Here is a 16,228-nt window from a genome sequence, read left to right as displayed (position 1 = left end):
CATTCCCAGCTGGCAAGGCCCCAGGCCTTGACGGCCTTCCTATAGACCTCTACAAAAAACATATTTCGTTCTATGCCCCTATTTTATTGAACTTATATAATGAGGTGTTTACCCACGGCTCCCTGCCTCAATCCATGCTCGAAGCAAATATAGTGGTACTGTTGAAGCCAGATAAGAATCCATGCTTAGTGGAGTCATACAGGCCCATCTCCCTGATCCCCACAGACATAAAAATTCTTGCCAAAATACTCTCACTTCGCCTCAACACGGTGATCTCCAAAATTATCCACAGCGACCAGACTGGCTTTATGCCAGGCAAGTCCACCATGATCAACGTACGTAGGCTTTATACCCATTTGCAGAACCCGCGCGGGGATGCGGACACTTCAATTGTGGTCTCACTAGACGCAGCCAAGGCATTTGACTCAATTGAGTGGTAATTCCTTTGGCATACCCTGACAAAAGTGGGGATTGGCCCTACATATATTAGATGGGTTCGTATGTTGTATGCCTCCCCGCGAGCTAGGGTTTCTGTAAATGGGTTCGTGTCCTCCTCATTCAATCTAGAGAGGGGAACACGCCAGGGATGCCCCCTATCGCCCACTATGTTTGCTATCGCGGTGGAACCCCTGGCCTGCCTGATACGTATGTCACCAGCGGTCAAGGGGTTTAGGGTGGGACGACTGGAGGAAAAAATTGCGCTATATGCGGATGACATTATGCTATTCATCTCCAGTTACGCTGCCTCTATGCCTCCCTTGTTAGAAATAATTGACACGTTCGGCACTTATTCTGGCCTAAAAATTAATTGGGATAAGTCCTGTGTTCTACCATTCTCAGGGAACGTCCCAGCAAATCCCGCAATCCAGCTTCCCCTCCAGTGGGTTAACTCTTTTAAATACCTGGGGATCTGCATCTCTAATACACCGTCCCAGTACGTCTCCCTTAATGTTCAACCTCAACTGGCCTACCTGCACTCTAGGATCGCAGTATGGGGGAAGCTGCCCCTAACCGTTTCAGGGAGAATAAGCCTCATTAAGATGACGGCCCAGCCTAAGCTCCTATATATATTGCAACACTCCCCGATATATATACCCCTCCAGACATTCAGGAAGATAGAGAGCCTGCTCTCTTCTATTATTTGGGCCGGCAAGAGGGCACGTATTAAGCTTAATACCCTTACAATGACACGCGAATGTGGCGGCATGGCTGTCCCCTCCTTCCGTCTCTACTATATCGCAGCGCAATTGGCGCAGCTGGTGGATTGGGTCGGCGAGGACGTGGCGGACCTGCTGCCCACAGTACTCATTTCAAATAGGTTGCCAGGTATGTCTCCATTGCAGTTGTTGCTAAGCGACAACATACAGCTAATAAAGATGCCAATAATTAAACAAGCGATCCTGGTGTGGCGACAATCCGGTCGACTCCTGTCAACAAAGGGACATGACCCTGACACCCCCCTGGATGGCACTAGAGCATTCCCGGAATTACAGGGCCTTCAGATTAGGGAGTTCTGGGGCACATGGGGCATCACCTCGATTGGCCAAATTTATTCAAATAACATACTTAAATCTTTCCAACAAATTAAAGACGAATACCAGGTGCCAAATATACACTTTTTCCGCTACCTCCAGCTTCGACATGCCTGTCAGACACAGTTCCCTGGTGACCCCCCGGCGTTCAGCGGCTCGCCTGTTAGGAGTCTGCTGGCGTCGACGGGGCCCCCTGGGGCTGTCTCCAGATTCTATGCGGCCCTGCTTGCGGCGCACCATGCCCCTGGCCTGCCCTCCATTAAGGAGGCGTGGGAGCAGGATCTGGGCCCCATTACTGATGAGGACTGGGAGACAGCACTGAGCAGCCCGCGCATCTCCACCACATCCTCTAGATACCAGCAGGTGCAATTATATGTGATGCATAGGGTTTATTTGACTCCCATTAGGTTGTGCAGGATGGGGGGTAGGACTGACTCCAGATGCCCTAAGTGCAGCTCCCCAGGGGGCACGTTTTGGCACCTGCTGTGGAGCTGTCCAATAATCACATCCTTCTGGCAGGAAATAATTTCCTCTATTGTCTCCACGGGTGTTCCCCGTGACATTCTCACCCCACGACTATGTATTCTGGCACTATTAGAGGTGGACGGGCCAGATAAATATATGCTAAGATATGTGACCAACCTATGTGCGCTTGCCAAGGTATGTGTGGCTAGAAAATGGCTCGCATCAGAGGGTCCTACCTTGCGAGAGTGGACGGGTTTGACTAACCTGGTGATCAGACATGAAAAATTTGTATATGCTGCCAGGGGCTCCAAAAAAACTTATCACAAAATATGGGACCGATGGGCTGACTCGCCCCTCATGCGTCAGTCTGACTAGGCTATATCGAGCATTGTGAACGTATATTTGGTAAGGTAACACTACATGGGGTACGGGCTGAGTGGGAACATGTAATCACGTGTTTCTGACTAACAATACACAAGTAGACACTCTATAAACACACAAGATGGGTTGTCATGCTTTATTCAGCAATCCAAATCCTATAATACATTACATGGTTCTGGGAAATAAATGCGTTTATTGTTTCTTGATAATATGTCTGTCCAAGGTATCTCCAGACTAGATGGTAAAAAATAAAAAACCTAAAGAATGTATGTAAATGATGATGGCACCAATGGGTGGGCCGTGCTGCACACTGCCAGATGTTATTTTGTCTTCTGCCTTCTTTTTTTTTTTCCTTCTTTTCTCTATTTTCTGATTTTTTTTTTTTTTTTTTCTCCCTCTCTTTCATCTTCTATTTTTCCAATCTTTCTTGTTATTGCATTATATAAGTTGTAATATGTAAAAATTTTCAATAAAAATTATCGAATTTAAAAAAAAAAGTTGGCTACTCCCATTAGATCTGGAGGAGCCGAGTGTGTAGCTGATATTCCAACTTGAGTGCCACCTCGCTGTGCTAATTGTACCACTGGTGATATTAATAACATTGACTGAAAGCTGCTGGCCTAGGTCCTCTGTCTGTAAGAATTTAATTCATTGTCTGCCACATTTAAAAGGGAGGGAGGTAACTGCTCTGACTGTGAAAGAGATTATCCATTTCCCGGAATATTAGAGGCATCATGGTACCTGCGCGATCCCCAGAGGAAGATCAGGTTACTGTAATGGTGTTATCGTATCTGAAATGAATAAAAATACATTTTGGAACAGTAAAAAGCTTTTATAGTTGAAATGTAAAACTTTACAAGCGGTCTTAAACAAATTTACAAGCATTTTGTAAGATCAACATCTGTAAATGACACTTGTGAATGTCTATCAATTATTGCCAGCATTAACACCAGATATAAGGGTTTTATAATGAGTGCTATTCTAACTTACTGACCACTTATATACTAATTTTTAGATTGTCAATTCCTATTTAACCGTTGGCTGCCCTATGTCTGCATTAATATTGAGCTCACAAGTGGTTCTTGATAGAGATCAATGTTTCCTATTCTGCAATGCAGTTGCTCAGACAGAGTAGAAAGCACCTTAGCACACCTGGACAGGAACACATTGTAAATGCACATAGCCTGTATGAGATCCATTACAGCAATCACTGAGCTTGTACACAGCATTACTATGAGAGGAACAAGATATGAACTGGCATCAGCTGTTTTCCATCACAGTATTACCAGCACTTCAAAGCACATGATTCCAATGTTAAGGTGGCCATACATCTACAGATCGATTGTCAGATTGGGCTGGTTGGAACAAAAATCTTGTATTATCTCAATGACCGTTTTTGGCAGTTTTCCAGCATTTCAAAGCAAATGGTCAACTGTCATTTGCTCTCATCCATGACCTGGATTTTGTTCCAACCAGCCCAATCTGACAATCGATCTGTAATTGTATGGTAACCTTAACACCTTGGTCACACCTTGTTTGTGTTTGTCACCGCTTGTTGGTTTCTTGTTTTTTAATTGCCTGCTGTGGTAAATTAATATATTCTACCATCTGCTCCAGAGGAAAACAGATGACCAATTATTGCCCCCCCTGACGTAAAAAATGGTTCCACTAGTGCAGGGGTCAGGGAACTTTTTACCTTTTACCCCAAAATAAATTTAGATATGCCAACGTTACCCCCTTGATTTTTAAAGGAAGGAAATCATATAATTGTAATACACACTGTACCCCCAGAAATTGATGATATATCCTGCTAGTACGGTACACAGCCTGGCAGCCATGGATGATGATGATTAACATGTATGACTGTGTGTGGTACATAATTTGTACCACACACAGCCATACATGGTCATTGTTATCATCATCATCATCATCAATGGCTGCCAGGCTGTGTGTGGTATAGCCATTGATAATGTGACGTCCAGGCAACTATTAGTGTCAGTATTTCAAGATGATATATTGACAAACAGCAAAAGACTAGACTAGAGAGGGGTATACCTTGACAGGAGCCTATAACCAGACAAAGAAACTCAGCTCTACAGCAGCAGTACAGACTGAGTGCTGCTGAGATGGTGCAGCAACTAGTCGACTCTACTGAAGCAGCGTGTAGACTTGGAGGCGGGGTCCGGGGCATCACGCAGGATAGCGTGTTATACACAAGGGGCTGACGCACTGCACTGCGTCAGGTCCTTGTACACTACAGTACTGTAACACACACAGCCGGGCATGCATATAGAATATAGATAGATAGATAGATAGATTTTATATGCAATGAAATGACATTCCTGGGGGTAATGGACGGTCGCACTTCCGAGACACAGCCTGACATGCAGATAGTGACATTCATTACCCCCAGGAATTTCATTTTTGTTCCCTGACCACAGCACCAGTGACATGTGCTGTAAAGTCTATTGGCAGTTAGTAGAGACTACAGAAGGGCAGCTAATTGCAGGTCACTATGAGCAGTGCGTGGGTTACAACAATATCCCGGGCCTATTGCACAATGACAATGCCTGTCTGCAACATTATACAGTTTGATGTAAAACTTTAGCACGGCACTGACTGCTTTTTATGTAATGGATATGTCTGACTCTCAGATGACGCTAGAACATGATGCAATCCCTGCATTACCTCCATCAGGAGCAGCGATAATGTGTCAGTCCTAGAACTGCAAGGGCCGGAGGCTTTATGCAGTCCGTTGTGGATAATCAATAGGGTGAAAAACGTCCTAATTTTTCACTTGTTTTAAAGGGAAAACAACATTTCTATACTGCGTGAGTTTTCCAAATGAGTTGGTAGAGGTCCTCTCGTTAAGAGAAGGGATGATAAGCATAGAGCCATGTGGGTCTTAGAGTCTTAGGAAAACACCAACAGTAATGGTCCCCTCGATATCACAGCTATCATTACTCAATTTTTGGAAGATAGATCTTATGATCTCCATATATTCTGACTTTGGCATTCAAACGTTCCAGGTGGATGTTACCTTTTGGGAATTCATCTCCAACAAGTGGCTTTGGGAAATCCCATTGTGTGTGTTGGCCTAATGCGGGTAGAGAAAAGGTTTTTTTTGTGCCAACTGTTAAATCCTTTTCTCTGATCCTGTAGCAGGACACAGACCAGCCTATGGCGGGATCTCTGCAGCTGTTCCTCTGTTTAGATTTTGTCAGCTGAATGCACTTGGATCATCTAAGCAGGGGTTATAAGGGAAATGTTGAGCTCTTTTTTACCCAGGGGCTTGGCTCTTAGAGGGTGGATAATAATCCTTGGATCAGCAGTTCTCAAGTCCAAACCTCAAGTAACTCCAAAAGGTCATGTTTTAAGGATTGCTAATATCGAATATTCTCTGTAAAGCGCTACGGAATATGTGCGCGCTATATGTGCATGGTGTGTTCGGGGTACTTGAGGACTGAAGTTAAAAACCACTCGCCCTACAACATTGTACAAAATCAAAAAATCCAGTTATTCTCTAATTGGCTGTAGAGAAATAACATTCCATTTTTTTATCATTGGCAAATTTAGCTATTTTTCCATTTGTTGTTCTTACTATATTACCATGGCAACTTGGTGACCATATAACCTAAAACCCCGGTGTGACCTCTCCGCTGCTGGGCTTAATTCATGCTGCCACAAAGGGACATTATTCCTAGTCACCACAGAGCTTCTGCTATGTCATCTCATAAGCAATGCATCTATCTCAGCTTAACAAATACATTTTTATTGCTGTTTCAGTCTTTCTACTAATCCTTCCCATGCAGACCTTCCTATGGCTTTCCTCTCTCTTCCCATTAAATGAACTAACTTCAGTTAAAATAAATGCATCCTAAAGGTTTAGAAATGGATTGCAATTGGCTGTTGAGAAGGGTCTCTGTTTCTTAAATGGTTGGTTGCTATAAGCCCCCTTGGATAGCATGTTGCTGGCTTCTATAGCCATGTAAGGTGTGATCAGTGTCCCTAACGTTCTGCTTCTCTTTGCTGCTGCCTTCTGCCCCTGCTGGTTCTGGCCCCTTCCTTACCCCTTCCTTGAACCACAGGACTGGCACGACGAGTCTCCATTTATCTTGACAGGAGTAAACAAGGGGGTAAGTTTACATTCAGTCGTATGTGTACATATGCATGAGTGTGATGGGAACCAATGAGTTGTGTGTCGATTGCTTGTATTCTTTATCAACTATGTGCTGGACAAGATGACTAGACACCCATTGTGAACACACAATACTTATCCATGATAAGGTTGAACTAATGTTCTTGAGAATGCATCAAATTATATCAAATTATTATAAACCTGTGACATCAGTGAAATATACCATTTTTAGTGAATTGTCTTGAATATTGGTTTAATACACAAAATATGTGTACAGGTGTGCTTTTATATTTTTGTCCATAGATTTGATATACTACCATATCATAAGCACTATGGGGCAGAAGCACTAAGCTTCAAAAGTGATAAAAATGGAGAGTGATAAACAGCCAACCAATCAGCTCCTACCTGACATGTCACAGACTGTGTGTGAAAAATGTCAGGCATGATCTGATTGGTTGGCTGTTACATTATATCACTTTATATTTTATCACGGTACTTGTGTAGTTTCACGGCGCCAGCGTGCTACTTCCGGGTTCTACGCTCGGCAAACTATCTAAAATCAACTAACTTAACTCCATGCCAACATGGATAGTTCATACCCCCACTATCCATGTTGGCATGGAGTTGATTTTAGATAGCGTGGCGAGCGTAGCGTGGCGAGCGTAGCGTGGCGAGCGTAGCGTGGCGAGCGTAGCGAGCCACCGAGCCCGCAGCGTTGGCGAACGAAGCGAGACTACACGCCGTGAAACTACACAAGTACCTTTATCACTTTTGAAGCTTATGCACTTGCTCTATATCTGTATTGCTGGTATTTGCCTTTGATAAGTACTGTGCTGCTTTAAGATAATACATGAAATTGTGACGTTTACTTTTTAATAGGTATTTGTACATATTTATAGGGGATGAAGTTAGGCTACAAACTAATGTTTGATCTTGCTATGGCTTATAATGTGAACAATATCAGTATACTGGAGACAGTGGTGCTCTGTGTTGCATTGATGTCCTTTTGTGTATCTGATCCTGTGCAGAATGTACAGTACCGCTAATATATCTTGCTTTCGCAGGGGCAGGTATGGTAGTAGACTGGGAACAGGACACAGGGCTTCTCATCACATCTGGTGATGTACGAATTATCCGAATATGGGACACTGATAGAGAGATGAAAGTACAGGTAATCACTTAACACTTTGTGCAGAATTTCCCTTTGTGGGAACACTGAGCAGCCATCTCCTACTCACTGCTGAGACAGCCGTACTTGGATCTGCATCAGTATACATGAAGTATTTGTATCCGCAATGTATGGGGATTCATAGTGACTTGATAGGGTTAATGTTAGTTCAGCTAGTAAAACAACCATGTGTAGAGACAGGTAGAATCTTCTCCATGTACACACACTGCTGAATAACCCCATAAAACCACCCAGCAGGGTAAAGGTGGCCATACACCTACAGATTTATCTTCAGATCTGGCTGGTTGGAACAAAAATCTGGTAATTTCTGAATGACAGTTTGGCAGTTTTCCAGCATTTCCAAGCAAATGGTCAACTGTCATTTACTCTCATCCATAACCATGTTTTTGTTCCAACCAGACAGATCTGAAACCAGTTTTGCAGTGAGTATCCGCACATCTCTTCTTTAAGAACTCAGCAGGTGGCTTTAGCTTCTTTTATGCTTCAGGTGATTTACACTGCAGAAAAGACTTCCTTACCTAATAATGGGGCAGATGTATTAAGCCTGGCAAAGAGATAAACTGGAGAAAAAGTGGAAGGAGATAACGTACCAGCCAATTAACTTCCAACTGTCATATTTCAAACACAGCTGATTGGCTGGTGCGTTATCTCCTTCCACTTTATCTCCATGTTATCTACAGTTTTTCTCTTCACCAGGCTTAATACATCTGCCCCAATGATCCTATTGCAGCATAATGTATTATAGTATAAAATAGAACTGGTACTGCTCCACTGTATGTCTTGGAGGTTCAAGTTTCTTTATGCATTTTCTTTTAAGGATATCCCCACAGGGGCAGACAGTTGTGTGACCAGCTTGTCTTGTGACTCTAATCAATCCCTCATTGTGGCTGGACTTGGGGACGGCTCTGTGCGTATTTTTGACCGCAGGATGTCACAAAGTGAATGGTAATGCCCAGTCTCCTGTTTGCCATCAGCTAATCGCTTTATGTAGACCTTCAATAGACACTAGTAGTCATTTATACCAAGGAAATATTTTTTATTATAAAGCAGTTGGATGTTTTCTATCATTTTGTAAGCTATGCTTAACCAACAATAGAAAGTGGATCTTTAATCTCTTTTTTTGTTTCATACTGATGTGTCCTTATTAATGCTAGGCTTATGCACCACAATTATCTGTGGTATTGGTGTATTGGGCAGATAATTGCAGCGCGTATGAAGATGACCGATTCAGAAATATTGATTGGTAGGAAATGCCCAATATTCCAGAACGGCTGTCCAATTCCTTCTTTTGTAAGTGAAAAGATGACTGTATTGGGCAGTTTATGCCATAATGCAGCCGACTTACTGACATTTGACCATTCCTTCACATTATCAGAAGGCGGGAAACCGAGGTTGTACTATAAATAAGTACTATAAATAAGCTTGCTGAGAAAAGGTTAAATCCCAAACCTTTCTGATCCACTTATTAAGTATAATGTGACTGTGGTTTCCATGGTAACTCTGCAACATTGAGCACACTATAAATCATTAAAAGTGGCTTGACTAAAAATTCAACATTAATCTTGCATCTTCTTAAAGGTCATTTTTATTTAACAGTATTCATATGGTTGCAGCTTTTATTTTGGCTAATTGGTCAGCTGGTTCGCAATGTATATTTTTGGCAAAGGGACATTAATGGCACACTCAGATGAAAAATTCCCTATTTTCTTTTGCAGCCGTGTAATGACTTATCGTGAGCATTCAGCTTGGGTGGTGAAAACCCATCTCCACACAGACGGCAATATCCTGAGTGTGAGGTAAACAAAGCTCATGTTTGATCTTAAAGTTCCGTTGTCATAGGTGTAAACAGTTTGCTGTATGAAATAAAATTTCCTCTCTGCACAGCGTCAATGGAGATGTTCGCTACTTTGACCCTAGATTGCCTGAATCTATAAACATGCTGCAGATAGTCAAAGGTCTGACAGCTCTGGATTACCATCCACAGGCTAACCTGTTTGCATGGTGAGTAACCACACAGCTGTCTCTGGCAGTGGTCTTGCAATTTGCACAATGTGGACTGTTCATGCTCGTATTATGTATAATAAATCATGTGTTTTTCTTTTCTCCCCCTCTGCCTTTCATCATCAATCATCACACCCTTTGTCTTAATCTTCCCTTTCCTTCAATTTGTGCTTTCATAGTGGTTCTATGAACCAGTTTATTGCTATTTACAATGGAAGCGGAGAGCTGATCAGTAACATCAAATACTACGATGGATTCATGGGTCAGCGGATTGGAGCCATCAGCTGCTTAGCTTTCCATCCACACTGGGTTAGTCTGCTCTAATGGATTCATTGGGGACTATAGCTGGGGGGGGTAAAACTTTAGTAAGAAGGTGGTTTAAGGTTTAAATGTGAACGTTAACAGGAAAAATACAAAACACCTACAAATGTACTACTATGTATTGTCCCAAAAAATAGCATGTTCCCTCAATAACGCCCTAAAATGTGTAGATTTGTTTTTACTTTGTTATTATTAGGTTTAGATTGTCCTAATGTAGGTGGTTATGGATTATGTTGTTTACAACATTATATTTTTAATGTTGCCATTATCTATTTATAATCTGCAAATAGCTGTACATTGAGAGCATTACATTGAGAGCTCTTCTAGTTGGCATAAAACACGTCATAAATTAGTATAGTATTACTAAATACAACGGTAACAAACACAGGTGCACAATATGATGTATCTAAAGGTGCGTACACACGGGGGAGATATATTGCTCAGCAATATATTGCTAACAATATATTGCTCAGTTTCTCCTTTTCATCAGCGACCAGAGATGGTCGCTGATGAAAGGGAACCTCTGCTGGTGGTGCCGCAGAGGTAATCAGCTGGTCGCAGGAGCTTGTGTAGCAGCGATTAGAACGGGGCTGAAAATGGGAGCGCGCACCCGGTGACATTTATGGGATGTGTAGTTCAACAACAGCTGGAGTGTCAAGGTTAGCCATCACTGATCAAAGTTGTGCATACATGGCCTAATATTATAATATCCTTAAATGGAATTTATTTAGAAACTGAATGTAAATTGTGTTTTTTAATGTGGATCTATGGGTCTCTCACATAAAGGGCAGTATTCAATGATAAAGTTCTCCGTGCATGGAGAGCGTTTTATTTCGCTCTCCATGCACTCTCCGTGTTCCAGAGGGCTCTCTGCCACTCCTGCTCCCTCTATTCAATGTGGCTGATGCTCTCCGCCACTCGCGGAGAGTCTTAACCCCTGCAGGGAGCAGGGAGCTTTCAGGGAGCCGGAAGCAGCCAGAGAGATTAAAGTCTCCCTGGCTGCTCCAGAGGACTGTGGAGGGGAGGGGGGCTCTCCAGGACCCAGGCTGCACCCCCCTATAGCCAGAGGGGGGCCCAGTATTCACTGCACCCGTTCGTGCATAGTTACGTTCGGGTGCAGTGAATATATGAATATCTAATGAGCGGCTCCGGCGCCCCCTGCTGGCTGCAATGTGTTTAAAAAAAAAATATATATATATTTTTTTAATTAAATATATATTCATGTGCTATAAGCACATGAATAAAATTAACATGCCCCTTCACAGAAAAAAAAAAACTGATTTTTTGACACCAAAATTTAAGAAAAACACCTTTTAGTTTAAAAGTTCACATTCCAGCTCTCCATCAAAAGATGGAGAATTGCTACACGGAGAGACACGGAGAACATCACTTAGAAAGACGGAGAGAATTTCACATTGAATAGGGTTGCTCGCTTTTGGAGAGCAAAATGCTCCGTCCAAGGCGAACAAAGCACAAGTTCTCCACAAAACACGGAGAACTTTTCTCATTGAATACTGCCCATAGAGTGTACACACGGTGTGATCGGGATAGAATCGCACAGCAAGGCAAACACATTCGATATGGACTTTATAGTACACTATATAGTGTTGCCGGTAATTTGATTTTGATGCCGCGCATCAGGATCAAATGTAGTCAGTTTCCGTTCAATTTCTATTTGAAAAATAGGCCACATCGAACAGTGGGTACAGGGCTATAGATTCCCTGCTCATCCTGAATGACGCACCCTGCAGTTGCTTAGACTGCTGTGAACCAATATGGTTTAGCTATAGATGTATTAGTTGTCCATATATACAAAGCAGCCACATGTAAACCTGATGACCCTATCATGGGTCTTTTAATTTTGGTAAAGGAAATGATCACAAAAATATAAGGGCCTGGTGTTCTTTTAACGATATATTTTATAATTGGCTTGTATGAGAAAACAAAATTTAAAATGATTATACGCAGTTATAGACTTTAAAACTCTCATGGTGGTAAAAGAGCAGACTATGAGGAGGGTGTTTTAGACAGAAATTATCTTTCTATTGTGAGTTCGCTGCTACAGTTATCATTTTTCAATCTTTCTCCTTTGCAGCCCCACTTAGCTGTTGGCAGTAACGATTACTACATGTCTATATATTCGGTGGAGAAGCGAGTGAGATAGCCACTGGGAGGAGACACAGAGACTGGCCTCTTGGCTTCCTCTCCTAGTCTTCCTGTGTTCAGACAAGAACCATGTGTGATGACATTCGATTGCTGCTTCTCAGAACTTGAAGATTTCTCTCTGTATGGCGTGAGGAAAGGAACAATTGACAGAAAAAGGTTCTCCCCATTCCATCCTGTCTGCTTTTTCTTCTTGTTTCGTGTTTCTTGATTTTCCAAGTGGCCAAGTGGAGGGGAGCTCTGTAAATATCACCACCCCAGATTGAAGGTGGCATGCAGGCATTTTTAATCTGTGAAATCTGATTTGAGTCCTTTTTCCACCTTGCTGCTATCACCGTTGCTTTAGGGCATTGCGTATTCTTGCATTTCAAGGGTCCTTGCATGGTAATGATTTGGTAAATGCTTCATGTTCCACTAAAAAGGTGACCCTCGGATGGATCAAGTAAGGGTTTAATCCTAATGAGCATTCTGACAGTCTCAACACACAAAACATCCTGGTCCGCCTTTAAACCTTTTTGTGGTTGGAGAGACTGCTTCACTTAATGTAACCAAACCAACCCCTCTTATGTGTGGTTATTGTTCTGGCTACTCATTGATTCAGAGCCCATTTCGAAGGAGAACAATGAACATTTCTTCTTTGCAGCCACCATCACGTCTCTGCGGGACAACACTGCTCCTTTAGCCTTTATCTGTAAAAAATAAAAACCATCAAAACAGTAGAAGTGAAGACCACATTTTGAAGAAGAGTGAAAAACATTTTTATTGACAATTAAAAATCCTCCACATGTCACTTTGAGATGCCGCGCTCAGGGGCCAGTATCTCATTTGCTAAAATTGTAAAATCCCAAATCATCAGTGTCTATCAATGCACAGTTAGATCTGGCTAAAATGATATATATGTAACACTGGGAACATTTGACAGTAAGGTATATTTTATACAACTGAGTGACTGCTTTTTCCTCAGTATGTGTTATATTAACACAGTATATTGCACACTTTCCCACTAGCTAAAACACACCTCACGCAAAACTGATGATGATAAAATATATTTTAAGTTTGAAATCCTATTCTTCAACAACCAAGCAGGGTGCGTGTTTGTAGGTCCAAGGGATACACAGGATAACAGGGCAGCATGAGGAATAAAAGATTTGTCTACAAAGAGCCTAGTATGGAAACGCATTATCCCCTTTTTGGTGTTGTCATCATTTCTTTCCATTGTTATCGGAGTCAACTCTGTGTATTATAGATAATTATTGGAGTTCTGCTTTGGCACAAAAAAATGACCTGTTCAACTAATATGACCCAGACATTACTAGTGGCAATGTGCACCATTACAGATCCTGACCGCAGACTGGGGATTGTTTACAATATTTTAACGAAAATTCAGAATTTTTAAAAGAAGATGTTTTCCAGAGCTTATGGGAATGCAGGGGGGTTGCATGTAAAAGTGACACAGTAACTAGAACGTCATTGTGATGGTGCTCTGAGCGGGAATCATGCATTATAAATAGAACAGAATAAAGGATTCACCTATTTATTTTAACACAACAAGAGGAGGAGAGGAGTTTTCATCCTATGAGAATGTGTGGGATTACAGGGAGAACGATAATTAAATATTAATAAACCAGGGAACTTTGTTTCGGTGTCTTTTTTTTTAATATATAATATACATACATAGGGCCTGGTTCTACATCTGCCGCAAAATGTTAGCATATGCAGACCGCCGAGACTGCCACATTTACTGCCTTATGCTAATGCCAGTATCTATGTGAGTGTCCATACATCTTCATACACAGGCATTGCTCTGTCCACCCGTTATCCTGTTCACAGTTAAAACGATCACCATTTGAATGGCCACTTGCACATCTGCGCTAGTATCCTCTGTGTACATGTGTGTATATGTGATCTAGGTCATACTCAGCCTGCAATCTGCTGAAAATCCCAACAAGAATCAGACTCATACTTGGAAAATATTTCTGTTGGAGAAATTCATTTTTTGGTTCCTTCTATATAGAGATGATCTATGTGGCCCCACATTTGGGACTCAGGTGACGTTGATGTTATTTTATTATGTTTAAAATGGAATACCTATGGATTACTGTCAGTCAGAATACAGATGCCGGCATCCCGAAGAAGGGAAACCCAACGGGTCAGGTAAATATACCTGCCCGCTACCTGTGTTCCCTTCCCCCCCCCCCCCCCAAACCATCCCTCCACAGCCTAACCCTCCTTCCCGTAGCCTAAGCCTAACCTACTTCTGAAGGAAGTCGAGATATTGGCATAACTATACTGAACACAGCATCCTGACCACCGGGATGCTGACTGCATCATGTTTAACCTTTTTCAGTCCAATTTTTTTTGCAATTAAAACAGTCTGGTTTAAATGTTTAAATTAAGTGTCATTTTTTTTATTATTCAAAAATAGTCTACATTAAATGTTGAACGATGTTGATGTTCTTTTTTTTTAAAGTGTCTCACCAGTGGATCTGCTACTAGCGCTAGGGCTGTTTAGCCTGACTAGATGTTGGACCTGAAAGGGTTAAAGTGCTGTATTAAAAAAGGCTTGATGCTAAGAAGAGTTCAGGATTTTAAGTAAGAAGAAGAATTCTAAACTTCTTACATATTAAAGCTATTAAGCAGCCCATACACGCTGCGATGCCGGGCTGTCCATTCTGTGCTTTGAGGTGCGCGCTCCCGCGGCACCTCATCGCACAGTACAAAAAGTATGTGCTTGCACATACTTTTTGTACTTAGGTTTCATCAAATTGCATCGCATTGCATGCACAACGGATGCACATGCAATGCGATCCGTGCTATTGAAGCCCACAACGCACGCGCGCATCGGGACGTGTATGGGCTGCTTTAGCCATGTGCCCTGTTGCTAGCCACCTCTGCTTTAGGGTACATGTTTTTAGCAGAAGATGAATGCGGAAGAGAGCAGCAGTTTAAAGACCAAGCTGAACCCAGCTCCTGAATGAACCGTGGGGAAGGAAAGCGCTTATAGAAAGTTTGAAATCTTTTCTATTTAATTAAATCCAGAGGTTCTCCAGCAGATGGTTCTTCTTTATTGTCTCATGGGCCTTTGATTTAAAATGTGACCAGGCTGTTGTGACCACTTTGACCCTCAACTTTTCTACCTTTTCTTCGGCACCTGAACTGGGTTGAGTATGATTTCCCTACAGGCGGGATCCTAGCTGTCAGGACCCTGGCCGCCGGAGTGCCAGCAGTGGGGGAGGGCAGTGAGGGAGGGCAGTGAGGGCCCCTTCACTCACCACAAGGTTGTATTCCACTTCTATGGGGAGTGTGGACCTCCATGAGGGAGGTTAGACCCTGTGTGTAGGGTTCCGGCTGGCGGCAATGTTGTCAATCTGGATCTTGCCGTGATCTTGAATAATTCAGCTTGATTACACTTATGCCACATTGTTTTGTACTTCATTCTTGATGGCTTAAATATCTTATAATGTTTGTTAAAGTTATATCAAACCGAAAATACAGGTTGATCCGCTATTGAAAGAAGCTATTTGCAAACAGGCAGCAGGTTCCTAACTATTTAACAACACTGTGTTTTCTACTTATGGAGTACAATTTAAACAGTGTGGTGCTACTAAATTTTGTAGCGCCGTAGACTAGAGCATGGTACAAGAACAAGGAGCATCTACAAGCCAAATACAGATACTGTATATGCAGCTGTTAAAATCCCCTTCAACAGGACGACCAACAGGGTGAGTAGTGAAAAACAACAAAACATGTTTTGTTTTGTTGTTTTTCACTACTCACCCTGTTGGTCGTCCTGATGAAGGGGATTGCTCCCCGAAACTGTTGACAGCCATGACCTGAGTTTTTTTTTTTCCACAAATGTTTTACATGTTGTGATTTAATATATTTGTAATGTGTCGACCAAAGCAACGGTGACGTTTTGCTTGGAAACCTTTTGATCATGTCGACTATATGTTGTCCACATTTTGACTGTCAACGTAGACATTGTCTATCAGCCATCTGGATCCCATGGTACTTGTTTCCTAGCACGGCGCCCGTTGG

The 16,228-nt window shown here is 42.3% G+C and overlaps 1 protein-coding gene across 5 annotated transcripts in view; it reads left to right on the top strand.

Moving 5' to 3' along the window:
- Positions 1-13,822, top strand: part of RPTOR (regulatory associated protein of MTOR complex 1) — a 370,661-nt gene extending 356,839 nt beyond the window's left edge. For 3 of the 5 annotated variants that reach the window (XM_083148832.1, XM_083148829.1, XM_083148828.1), the window contains 7 exons: positions 6,467-6,514; positions 7,581-7,687; positions 8,523-8,650; positions 9,421-9,501; positions 9,590-9,706; positions 9,886-10,015; positions 12,123-13,822. In XM_083148832.1, coding sequence (XP_083004958.1) covers positions 6,467-6,514; positions 7,581-7,687; positions 8,523-8,650; positions 9,421-9,501; positions 9,590-9,706; positions 9,886-10,015; positions 12,123-12,191 — 680 coding nt within the window. In that variant the 3' untranslated portion in view covers positions 12,192-13,822. The remainder of the gene's footprint in view (positions 1-6,466; positions 6,515-7,580; positions 7,688-8,522; positions 8,651-9,420; positions 9,502-9,589; positions 9,707-9,885; positions 10,016-12,122) is intronic. The other 2 variants (XM_083148831.1, XM_083148830.1) reach the window with 1 other exon arrangement.
- The last annotated feature ends 2,406 nt before the right edge of the window (positions 13,823-16,228 follow it).

Source organism: Crinia signifera, chromosome 6, assembly GCF_055691185.1.
Source record: "Crinia signifera chromosome 6, ASM5569118v1, whole genome shotgun sequence".
Taxonomy (NCBI): domain Eukaryota; kingdom Metazoa; phylum Chordata; class Amphibia; order Anura; family Myobatrachidae; genus Crinia; species Crinia signifera.
This window is presented reverse-complemented; position numbering and strand designations above follow the sequence as displayed.